We start from the raw sequence: 12,187 nt of genomic DNA, 5'->3' as shown, positions 1-12,187 counted from the left end.
GGCTGCGCCCTCTCGCCAGGCGCCCTTCTCGGCCATGGCTCCGCTGATTTGCTGGCGCTGCTTCCCTCGGGCTTGGCTCTGCAGGTACCGCCCCGACTCTTCCCGCGGCGCACGTGGCAGTCCCGGGTGTCCCGGGAACTGGCCCGGGTAAATCGGCCTTATTTCCTTTCACAGGGGAGCCAGGCGGGGCCCGGGCCGGCACTACCGCGCCGCGCTTTGCGCAGAGCTGAAGGAGCCCCTGGCCGTCGGAGAGGTGGCCCCCCGCCCTGTGCTGCCTCACGAGGTAGGGTGGCAGGCCTGACTCCGGGACTCCGGAGAAATCCATTTAACCCTCCCGGGCTTCCACACCGCCCGCGGCTTCTTGCCTGTTCCCATTTCCCAAGCTAGGGGGCGACCGGGAGACGAGCGCAACTGGCCTAGAAGGTCGAAGCCCTTTCAGGGTTTGCAAAAGGGGGAAAGGTGCTCCAGGAAGATGGTTCCTCCAAACACAAGTGTAGGCCTCTTTCCGACGGCTCCAGAGCTGTTGCCTTAGAAACAGAATTCTGATTTGCACATGACTTTGCATAAGCATCAGCAAGTTACTGATTTAACACAGATAAACGAACCTTGCCCTTCGCTTCATTCCTCTTCAGCATTAGTGTCAAATTACGACTCCCCAAGCTTTCCCGAACTCCTCTTCCCCACCCCGCCTCTGTCTCCACATGAATGTGTGTCTTACGCCCTCCCCTGGTGTCCTGCGGGGCTTTCGGATGGGGTTAGTTTGGGGTTTGGGGCGGCTCCACTGAAACGCGGAAGGCACTTGTCCTTGCCTGTTGACCACCCTGGTGACGAGTGTGTGTCATCTGGTGCGGAGAATGAGGTCCTGCCACAGGCAGTGAGGACCCTAAGGTCGCTAACGTGAGCACGTGGCCAAAACGGATTAGTTGAAGGAACAACGAAGGCAGATTTTATGCTTCCTGGCGTCCACACACTGAGAGAGCTCACCCTTGAGTCATTCTTGAAACAAGGTGGTTGACTTGATGCGTGTGTGCCATGCGTTTGTCAGCAGCTCGTGTGTCATGATTCCAGTGTTCACAGGCTGAATGAAGTCTGGGCTCTTTTGTTCTGCTATTTGTCCAGACATTGTGTTGTAAGGAATTAGCTCACCAGAGCTGCAATTATGTTATTTTTGTTCACCATTAAGTCTTCCTAGTCTGGAATAGTGCCCGTCATGTGGTAGGTGCTTAAAAAAAAAAATTACTCAATGAATGAATTTTGCAGATAGAGATGTCGTCTTACAAATATGGCCACCTCTGTATAAATTTAAACAAATATTCATTGATTTAGTATCTCAGCCTTCACTTCCTCCTGTGACTCCAGCCCCTGTTGGAATCTGTCCTCTACAGAGTAGTTCTGTAGCATGGAGCAGAGTCACCTGGACTTACTAAAACAGATTTCTGAGCTTTGCCTCCGTAGTTTCTGATTCAGTTTAGCAGGGGTGGGGCCAGGGAATTGGAATTTCTGACATCTTCCCAGGTGATTCTGGTGCTGGGTGGTCTGGGATGGCTCGCAGTGTCTAGAGACACGGCTGGCTGTGCTGTTACAGTTCTGCCTCAGTTGTGGCATTGCCAGAGACACAGAAGCTGGAGGTCCAAACGACTCCAGATTTCCAGATCCCCAAACAGCTCATCACGGTACCCTTCTCTTTAGAACCCTTTAGTGGTTTTCTTTTGTCCTAGTTTGAAGGTCAGTATAGATCTGTAAACCCTGGTGTGGTGTGGCGACTTCTCTCTTTCCTCTTTTTCTCTCTCCTCTTTATGGGCTAAGCACACTGGTTTTTCTTTTGTCCCTGATACGTGGCATTTGCACATGCCACTGCTTTTGTCTGTGTAGAGCTTTTCCCATTTTTTTCTTTGGCACTGGGGTTCAAACTCAAGTTCTCATGCATGCTAGGCAAGTGCTGTACTATTGAGCTAGTCCTTCCCTCCTGTTTTGAATAGTTAACTCTTAACTGTTATTAACTTTAGTATTACCTCTTATTTTTTTCTTCCTCAACAAGTCAGATCCTCCCATTATATGCTTTCTTGGCACCATACACTTTTATCTTTAACAGTTTGTGTTGAGTTATAATTTAACACAAATGGGTTCATTATTATTTGGTTAATGTCTGTCTTTTTTACTATACTTTTAACTCCATGAATACAAACACATAGTCCATTGCCTCATAATTCATTCCGGGTCTTTGTTCAGAACGTGGCATATAGTTGTCATTTATTCAGGAAATATTTTTGAATAATTGAATAATGAACTTTGTTTCCAGGATATGTACTGCTCTGTTTTGCTGCTCTATTTCCTTTGCAGGTCAGAGTTGATGTCCATTTCTGTGGAGTTAACTTTGCTGATATATTGGTCTGTCATGGTCAGTATCAGGAAAAGCCCCACCTTCCCTTCACACCTGGTGAGTATGAGTAGACTGAGTGATGCTTCAGGGAAAGAAGATTCAGAGACTTGTCAGAAATAGGTGCTTCTTCCCAGATATAACTCTGCGGTGTTTGTCTTGTGTCAGTGAGGTCTCTGCTAGATATGTCAGTGCCATCATTAGAATCAGTACTTGTGAGCCTCCTGAGGGCAGTCTCTATGCCTCTCTTGCTCAACATTGTCTCTTCCAGCTTGGCATTGTAACCAACTCATAGTAGATGCTCAATAAACACTTTAAAAATAAATAAATGAACAAATAAGTATTCACATCATCATGCTCCCCAGAACTCTGTTAATCAGATTCAGTATTGACCCTAGTCATTCCCTTTTTCTTAAACTGCCTTTTTTTTTTTAACTGAAGGATCTCAGATGTCGGTTTGCAGCTAAGATGTCTTAGTCTCATAAGCACAAGCTCAAAGAAACCTAATGCCAAAGGATCAAAAAGAGGAAAGAGAATTTATAATCTCCAATATCTGATTTTCATTATGCTGGTCCGATTATTTTCACATTATGAAAATGTATATGAATGACTGATTTTTGTTGCTGAAATTAAAGAGACATAAGTATTGGTTAGCATGCTTATATAGCAATGCATATTTTATACAGATAAGAATTATTGAGGATACAGTGATTGCAAAATAGTTGCTGTGTTCTGGTATTGGGTATTTAAGTTACAGTTGGAACCATTTCCTTTTGTTTGTATTTGCTAAAATGCTTGATCAGGGGAAGATGTCATATATGATTGAGTTATTCCCCAGGCAGCTCAAGAAGGAAATGTATGATTGTTGAAGTCAGAAGTTTCAGAGGTAGAAGAAGAAAAAGCATACAACAATAATTCATCCAGTTGAGCCAAGTACTGTTTGAATAAACACCATTCATGTCCTTTAGGACCTAATGGTCTAACAGAAGGGTGTGTGCAGACTCGTAGATACCACATAATAAACCTCATAGTTGGGATGCTGTAAAGGGCCAACACCCCAGTGATCAGAGTCAGAAGTTCCAGTGCACCCATGATTCTCCATGCTTTTGCACATTCTCAGAATGATCATTGTGTCAAGGTTAAGAATAGGACTGCCATACCCTTTCGGATTGTGATCATGAAATCTTACGCTCACTTTCCTATTCTTTGAGTACAGTGCTCTACTCCTCTGTCCAGGTGAAAAAGATGGTATTTAAATCGTACTCTTAAAACGCTGATCGGATGGCCTATTGATCAGGATCAGGGTTTTCTCATCTCCGTAGTTCTGGGATTTACAGGTAACTTAATCTTTGAATAATATTTTAGGGATGGAGTTTTCTGGGACCGTATTGGAGATAGGCACCGATGTCAGCACAGTGAAAGAGGTAAATCAGTTGAAATCTAGGGAACGAACATGTTTGTAGCTGTGAGAAATGAGCTAACTTCAATTGTACCCAGAAGGTCTTGCTTCTCTTGTCCTTTGCCAGCAGACACCAAAGGGAAATTGAGATGGAAGGGAAAGGAACTAAATCTGAATTCAGGGGAGGGGAATCTTGGTGGATGTTTCTGCCTTCATTAAACTCTTTATTATAATTAAAAGGTAACATTTCATTCTTTAGTTACTGACTGGTTAGAGGAGTCTTACGTTTGAGTCTCATGTGAAAGAAGTTATTCTGATTCATAGCCACCTTTTTCTTACTCATCCTCATCATTGTCTAAAATGTGCTCAGATGGGCTTGGCAACCTGGTGGCAGTATTGGGAAATTGCTATTTTATTTACTAAACATTAACTCTAGATATTAAAGCCATAGTCTTACAGGACCAGAGTTGTGTATTTTCCTTCATTCTTTGATTAATTTGGGAAGAGGTAATTTGCAAGGCCATGTACTGAGCGTCTTTAATGCTGTTTTTCCCTTTAGGGAGATCGAGTCATTGGTGTGAGTCACTTTAATGCTATGGCTGAAGAATGCATCACTGACCAGAAGGTATCCCATCTCTCAATATTACTGCTTGAAGATATTTTTTCTCCTTTGTTTTCTTTAATTTTCACTTTTTCTTCATTTCTTATTCTCCCTTCTCCCCCTTTCTCTTTGCATTTGTTTGGTCGTATCTTGTTTCTCAGTCAAACTGATCCTTTTTTAAAATCCTAAGCTCCCTCCTCTTCATTGTGTGAAAACCCTTGACAGAGCTCTGTTTGTGCAGAATGCTTTAATGAAGAAGGCATTTTGTGTTTGGAGTGTGTGAGCAATTGACTGGTTGTCTAGTTGGACCATAGTGAGGTAGTTTTGGTAGAAAAACTGGTTTGGGGTATTGAGCTGGATGTAATGGGCTTGTCTTCCACACAAAGCCTATGAAAGAAATAGCCCTGGGAGTGGAGCCAGCCAGTGTGGCTGTGTACACGACCAGGACGTGAATGGTTCCCCCTAGTGGTGGACAGCACCCCCCCAGTTTTATTGAGGTAAAATTTATATACCGTGTAATTCTGCTGTTACAGTGATCTGTGGCCTGTTCTTTATAAATTGGCTCCTTTTTAGGCCAGATGCCAGCCTTAGGGTTTTGAAGTCTGATGCATCCAAGTCCTAAACTCTGCCATGGCTTGTTTGGTCTTGACTTTCACTGGGCTCAGTTACAGGCATATGTTTTACACTACAGATCAGTCACCTGATCAGGTCATATTTACTGATCACCTGTTGTGACCAGGTAGATAGGTTTAACCCCTAAGCTACTGTTGCCTCTTTCTATAGACCCTGTGGCAGATTCCAGAGAAGCTCCCCCTGCGAGAAGCTGCTACCTTACCTGTAACTTACGGCACTGCTATTTTGGCTCTGGAGCATCGGGCCCATACCCAGCCTGGGTAAGGACATGTGGACAACAGAGAGTGAGGCGATCCCCTTTCCTGATATTAGAAGTGCCCAACCAGATCTTTCCCTACACCATCCTCTTCCCTTCCTCCTCTTTCCCTTCAGCTTTTATTTATTTTGCTTGAGGGAAGGACAGAGAACGGTAACCTCTTGCGACTAGGGTCTGGTGACTGTGGGGGCACCCTTTTGTCTAAGAAAGTATGGTAGACTATGAACTTGGCCAAAATAAATTTGGAAAAATAGCTCTCTCAAACCTGGCTACCCTAGAGATCATTTCGTGGAAACCTTAAAATTACACAGTTGGTTTATATATGGATTTAATGGAGATCTGTGATATTTGTCTCTGTCAGACTTAAACTGTGTGCCAAGTAGGATGTTTTGAATTCAAAGGTGCTAAAGTTTCTTACTTTATCTGGCAAACAGCCTCTTGATCTTTTCAGAGAGCCAACTCTCAGAATTGTTCCCAACTAGTGGGTTTAGTTTAGCTGTGGCCATTGCATGACCACCACCACCTAAAGTTGGACAGTGTTTACTATGAAATGATTTTAGACACAGTTTCTGAAGCATAAATTGGGATGGTTTCTCAAAGAAGAGGTTGCCACTGAGGGAAAGGAGAGTCTGCCTAGAGAGATAAAGGAATCTTTTTCTTAGGAAGTCTTCCAAGTTGGACCAAATTAGCACCAATCTACAAGTCACGTATGTAGACCCATCATCCCTCCAGGCCAGAAGACAGATGTACATGTAGAAGACAGATGTACATGTAGGTTTGAATGCAAAGATCTCTAACATTGTTGCTTTAAAATGTTCTGGCTCTATAGAGTTCCTGAAATCATATCACAGGGTGAGTTTTGAAGGATTCTGTAGTAATATTCATCTTTTTCTGGCACAGAGAAACTGTCTTAGTGACAGCAGCAGCTGGAGCCACAGGCCTTGCAGTTATAGATGTGGCAACAAATGTTCTTCGGGCCAAGGTATTTGTATGTTAGACTCTCCATTAAAAATGCCTAATTTTCAGATATGGTAGATATTTACTCATTTATTAAAAAGCAGGGCACTGCGGGTAAAAAATAAGCTCAAGCAAGGTCTTGCCATCTTTTTGCTTCCAGACAAGTGAGGAGACCTAACTGTGCATCACTTGTCCTTTCAGTTGCTAGAACCTGGCAAGGGCTGCCTCACTCTGTGGCTGCAGCAGATGCCGTTTCCTCTCCCTCTAATGCTAGGAGCTATCTCCCCCTGTGATTCAGATTTAAACTCATATGTCACCGTGCTGTCCTCAGGCTAGGTCAGTCTCCTTTCCTCACTATATACGATCTCATAACCCCCTCTGCTTCTCTTTCTCTCTGTACACCTCACTGTGTGGTTGCTCCTTTACTTCTGTTATTAACTGATGTCTCCCTCCTACAGGACTGGATCCCCATGAAAGTAGGGGTAGTGTCTGTTAGCTAATCACTGTAGTTCCAATACTTTGCATGATGCTTAGAGGATTGGAAGCCTATGAAAGAATGAACGAATGAATAAATAAATGAAAGAACGAATCAAGTCTCTACAGGGTCATTTCCTGAGGCTGTGACTGTTAGAGAAAAAGAACTTCCTGGAGAAGAGAGACATATCAGGTGACTTCTGAAGGACCAGTAGCAATTGCATAAGGAAAAAGGGAGGGAGGTAAAGGTCGTTTTAGTGGTGGGAGGGCATGTTAGAAGACCAAGAAATAGGAACTGACACTGTAGATTTAGGAGATTGCAAGTAGCATCCCTGGAATGTAAGACTTGTGGGGAGAATGGTGTAGGGTGACTCTAGGGAGGTGAGCAGAGATAAGATGACAAGGGGACTGGTGTGGAGATGAAAAGTTTGAATGTTTATTGAAAGCTGTTGGGGGCTATTGAGAAATTTAAGTAGGGAGGCAAACTGATCACCCTTGCATTTTGAAAAGTTCACTACGATGGCCGTGGCAATTAGGGACAAAGTGAGAAGTAATAGAGGCATTAGGACAGGCTCTTGGAGTAGTCCAGGCCAGAAGTTACGATACCCAAATGAAGGCACTGGGGTTCAAGAATAGAGAAGTCATGAGGTAGAAAAAAAATAGAAGTTTGGTGATGGAGGGCATCTTACTACTTAAAGGAATAAAATTTTCAAGTTAGCCTGATGTTGGTTCATATTGCCAGCTTAATAGCATCAGTTTCCTTATTTGTAAAGTAGTGATTCCTTCATGGAGTTGTCGTGGGAATGCTGTTTACCCATGTGACGTTCGCATTAGAGGGTGTAGCATGTCAGTGAGAATCTCTTAAAAATCAATCCCATTATTATTAGACATAGAGTGGGAAGGAGCAGATAGGTTAACCTGTGGAACTGCCATTTATTGAGATTGAGAACACAGTAGGGAAAGGCAAGTTCAGTTTTGGACACAGAATACGAGCTTCCTATGGAACGTAAGATTGGGATATTGAAATGATATCTAAATGCACAGGTTCAGAGATGGTTGGATTGGAATTTCTTTAAGTATTTTTCCTCCTTTCTCACGTTAGGCTCCTTTTTCTTATTTTGGGAAGGGCATGAGAATTCTAAGCACAATCATAGATATCAGGGAACTCCTTATGGAATATAAATACATTTCATATTAAAAGGAAGAACTTTGAGCTTCTCTTGGGGGAGGAGACCATAATTAGCCTCATTGTTTAGAGCCATTGACGCTAACATTTCTAGAGAGATAAAATTGTACCATTTGTGTCAAATAGTTCTGAGAAATTAAATAAAACAATTCGCTTCAATTCAGATACTAAATCAAACTATTTGCTTTTGCAGCAAGAAGGATTTTAAACAAAAGTAACCAAACATAAAGGAAAAATAATGTTACCATGTCACCTATTTGGAATAGGTCATTTTGATAACACCTTCTGTCTACAGCATTCTGTATGGTGTCCAAAGTGCCTCCACAGCAATTATCTTACCTTGATCCTCTCAAAACCCCTCAGGAGAGACATAATATGTTTATGATCCCTGTTTCACAGATCCAGAAAGTGAGGCACCAAGAGAGAAAATAATTCATTGCCGGCCTCACCAGGACTTGGTGAGACTCTCGGGGTAGAAATCAGGCGTTTGACCCCAGTCTACTGTCTGCTCACTGGTCCCTGTGTGCAAATAGCCGTTGGTGAACTGTGCTATATTGAGAGGTTCATCAGGAAGTATTTGAGAGTAGCTTTTAATTTCAAGTAGTTATGGGTGAGTTTGGAATCCTTTAAGGACCCTGATGTTCTGGGTGTGTTTGAGTGCAGGTTCTGAGTATTACCTTGGGGCCAGTGCTTGGGGTGGTGGGTGTTAATCACCAGTGAAGCATCTCTAGGTGATGCTTGAGTCCTTGCAGCTTTTGCGGAGACTTCTAAATCCCAGACCTCCCTGTAGGTGGCCTGCAGCCACCTATGTTGGGCCTTGGGCATCGACTTTAGGATGATGGACTAGAAAAGCATGGGCTTTGGAATAAGGCAGCACTGGTGTAAATAGTTGTTCTGCCACCTACTACTGACTGTAGCTTGATTGCTTAACCTCCCCGAGTCTTGTCTCTGCCTATAGTACGGGAGTAATTATACCTCTACCATAATGTTCTTCTGAGGTTAAAATAGAATAAATGATTGCACGTGTGTAACAATAGATGCAATTTATCTAGCACTTTGTTTTCCAAGTGTTTTATGCACAGTGTTCCATTTAGTTTTTAAAATAAGTCTTATTTTACTGATGATAGTGAGACTGCAGAAGCTGACAGGCACTAGAATTTAGGCATAGACTCGAGTTGGATGGCCTGAGCTTGGATCTCAGCTCTGCCTCATGTTAGCTGTGTGACCTTCCTTGAACAAGTTGCTTAACTTCTTTTGCCTCCATTTCTTTATCTTTTGCTGGGGATACTGATAATGTGTATTTTATTGGGCCATTATGATTTAATGAGTTGTTAACATATATAAAACATTTAGAATAGTGCCTGGCAAATAGTAAAATATTATGTTGCTTCTTATTAAGTAATTTGTCTAAGGTAACTCAGCTAATAAGTGGCAGAGCCAGGATTGGAAACAAGTTCTAGTTAACTTCAAGATCTTTCCACTGAATTATGTTTTACCCTCTGGGAAGCCTTTCCTGATCTAACAGATCCAGATTGGGTATGGATCTTGTTTGTACTTGTGCAGCCCTCTGTCTTTCCCCTATTGCCTGCCTGTATCTTGTTTTCTTGACTCCAAGCTGGATGTCCAGCTTGTATCCTTACTACTTGACTCATACTGGGTGCTCAATAAGTTGTGCTTTTGCACTGTGCCTTGAGCTATCTCCTAGCTCGACCATGTGGAGTTCGAGGATTCCTAGCGATATGAATCTTATAGCCAGTTGGGTGTAGAGGGGCCAGTGCGATGGCCGGTGAGTTGGGTCTGATGCGTGGGGTTGAGGCTGATGCTTGGGCCACAAGCTCATGTTGAATTAATCAAGTAGCACTTTGGCTGGAGGCTGGATGCGGGGGGGACCCCTCTTGGAATCTGTCCTGACCTTAAGAAACCCTGTGATCTTTGTTCAGGTAATAGCTGCAGCTGGAAGTGATAAGAAGTGCAAGCTGGCAATGCAGAGGGGCGCACAGTTAAGCGTGAACTACAATCAGGGCAGCCTGAAGGAGGCAGTGCAGCAGCTGGTGGGCAGTGGTGGAGTGAATGTGGCCATTGACATGGTGGGAGGAGACCTCTTCCTGGAGGCTCTCCGCAGGTGTGTGCGGTGGTTTGTCCATGGTGGGCTAGGGATGGGGCTCTGCCTAACCTTCCTGTACCTCTGTCTTCCTATGGGTCTTGCTTCTCTCTCATCTCTGCTGTTCACTTCTTCTGTCAGCATCAGTACCAATGAGAACAGCTGAGTGGGTGTGTGACAAGGAATAGAAGCAGAGAAAATCAGGAAATATTTAAATATAGCAAAAATGAAATATCCAACTGGAAAATATCCAAAAAATGACTACAGACTCTACTTGGCAATGGCAAGTGCTTTAGAAATTATACATGTGTTAAATTCAGCTATGTCTGCCTCCACTAACTACTTTATATATATAGGGTGTGGGGGATACTTGAGATCCTTGTTCAGGTGTTAGAGTTACTGGGGTGGCAGTTTCTCTTTCCCAAGTTTACTGTACCAAGGTACACGCTCTTCTGATTTTCCTGGTTTTAGAAGCAGCCAGCAGTGTATTTCCTTGACTTGTTTTATTAGAAAAATGTATCACTGGAGAGTTAGTGGGATTGTTCTACCATACCAATTCTTCTTGTGTTTTCAACCAGGGATTCTGGAAAACTCCAAGGCCATTGGTTTCATTTCTCATGTCATCCTGGTAAGCATCATTTTGTGGTTTAAGGCAGAAGAAACAGAAGCAGAGAGGGCAGCCTACCATCTAAAGGAATGCACTTGGTTCTGCAGGCCCTGAGCTGGGAGGCAGGCAGTTGATGTGTTTGGTCATCCCTGCCCAGACCCTGGCACCATGCTTAGAGGAGCCAAGGAAGGAGTGCACAACCCAAATGAGCTTACTCTTCTCTTGTTTTCCTTTTTGCCTTCTGGATCAATTGTGTTTTGACAGTAGCTTCTCATTTCCTTCCAGAAGAAGAAAAGGAAAAAAAAAATCAAAAAATTTTGTGTATATATCAAAGATGTTTATAAAAGTTGTGTCTCGGGCCAGGGATTTAGCTCATGGCACAGCGCCTGCCTGGCAAGCATGAAGTCCTGAGTTTGATTCTTTGTTACCAAAATAAAGTTGTCTCTAATTCATTACGTAGTGTACACTGTGTGGTACTTTTCATAATGGGCTATAGGACACTTGTAAATTTGTGTATTATTCATAATTCCTTAAAGAAGTATTGGAATTTAAAAGAGTCCTAAAGCAAGTCTATGGAAAGCAGTGATCCTTCATCCCACTGTCTGTCTTTTTTCTGCTGCCTAAGTTCAAAATCTTCAAACTCAATTGTCTAGCTGTAAAAAGCATGCTGTGATACTTGTTTATATCCAATTTCCTTTCACAATGTCCTTGATTCTAAAGTGGGTACTTTTATGAAGCTGGCTGGTACCTCTGTCATCCTAATTTTTTGCTCATGGCTTATTTTTAAAAATTTTCCCGAGGAACTCAGTGTAGTAAAGAATGGCCCACTTCTCCCAGTTTTAAAGTCCATAGGCGTTCCCAACTCTGGTTTTAGTACATGTTGCTTTTTAAAATTAATTATAGAAAATACATATAACCTATAATATATTAACTATTGGTGGATGTACAATTGAGTGCCATTAAATATGTCCACAATGCTATGTAACCATCCCCAAGAACAACTCTTTACCCATTCAACAGTCACTGCTTCTTTTCACTTCTCCCAGCCCCTGGTGATCTCTCTTCTACTTTCTGCCTTTGTGAATTAATCTAAAGAGGCTTTAAATTTTTTTCTCTCTTTATTGTGGTTAAAAGTCTATAAAATTAAATTTACCACTGTAACCTCTTTTATGCATGTAGTTGAGTATGTTAAGTAAATTCACATTGTTATGTGATAAATCTTCAAAACCTTTGATTTGGAAAATCTGAAAACCTATACCCATTAGAAAAATAACTCCTTCCCCTTCCAGCTCCTCTAGCACCTGATAGGCACTACTCTACTTTCTCTATGAACTGACTACTTTAAATGTTGCATATGAATGAAATCATATAGTATTTTTGTTTTTGTGTCTTGCTTGTTTCACTTAGCATTATGTCCTAAAGGATGTTCATCTTTTAGTGTCTGACATGATTTCCTTTCTTGTTAAGGCTGGAGAGTATTCCACTATATGTATAGACCACATTTCTTTATCTGTTCATTCATTGAGGTTCACCTGGCTTGGTTTCTTCCTCTTGGATATTTTCATTAATGCTGCTCTGAATATAGTAGGAGTGCAA

The 12,187-nt window shown here is 42.5% G+C and overlaps 1 protein-coding gene and 1 pseudogene across 9 annotated transcripts in view; one reads left to right on the top strand and one right to left on the bottom strand.

The window, feature by feature from the left end:
• Positions 1–36, bottom strand: part of LOC117283229 — a 1,794-nt pseudogene extending 1,758 nt beyond the window's left edge.
• Positions 7–12,187, top strand: part of LOC104866348 (quinone oxidoreductase-like protein 2) — a 66,682-nt gene continuing 54,501 nt past the window's right edge. For 2 of the 9 annotated variants that reach the window (XM_033762115.1, XM_033762114.1), the window contains exons 1-9: positions 7–84; positions 175–283; positions 2,341–2,437; positions 3,743–3,801; positions 4,336–4,401; positions 5,161–5,270; positions 6,167–6,248; positions 9,824–10,005; positions 10,563–10,612. In XM_033762115.1, the coding sequence (XP_033618006.1) occupies positions 35–84; positions 175–283; positions 2,341–2,437; positions 3,743–3,801; positions 4,336–4,401; positions 5,161–5,270; positions 6,167–6,248; positions 9,824–10,005; positions 10,563–10,612 (805 nt within the window). In that variant the 5' untranslated portion in view covers positions 7–34. Of the gene's footprint in view, positions 85–174; positions 284–2,340; positions 2,438–3,742; positions 3,802–4,335; positions 4,402–5,160; positions 5,271–6,166; positions 6,249–6,681; positions 6,891–8,282; positions 8,342–9,823; positions 10,006–10,562; positions 10,613–12,187 lie in introns of those variants that run through there. The other 7 variants (XM_033762112.1, XM_010630212.2, XM_033762113.1 and 4 more) reach the window with 5 other exon arrangements.

Source organism: Fukomys damarensis, unplaced genomic scaffold (genome assembly GCF_012274545.1).
Source record: "Fukomys damarensis isolate Sample0158 unplaced genomic scaffold, DMR_v1.0_HiC HiC_scaffold_11, whole genome shotgun sequence".
NCBI lineage: Eukaryota > Metazoa > Chordata > Mammalia > Rodentia > Bathyergidae > Fukomys > Fukomys damarensis.
This window is presented reverse-complemented; position numbering and strand designations above follow the sequence as displayed.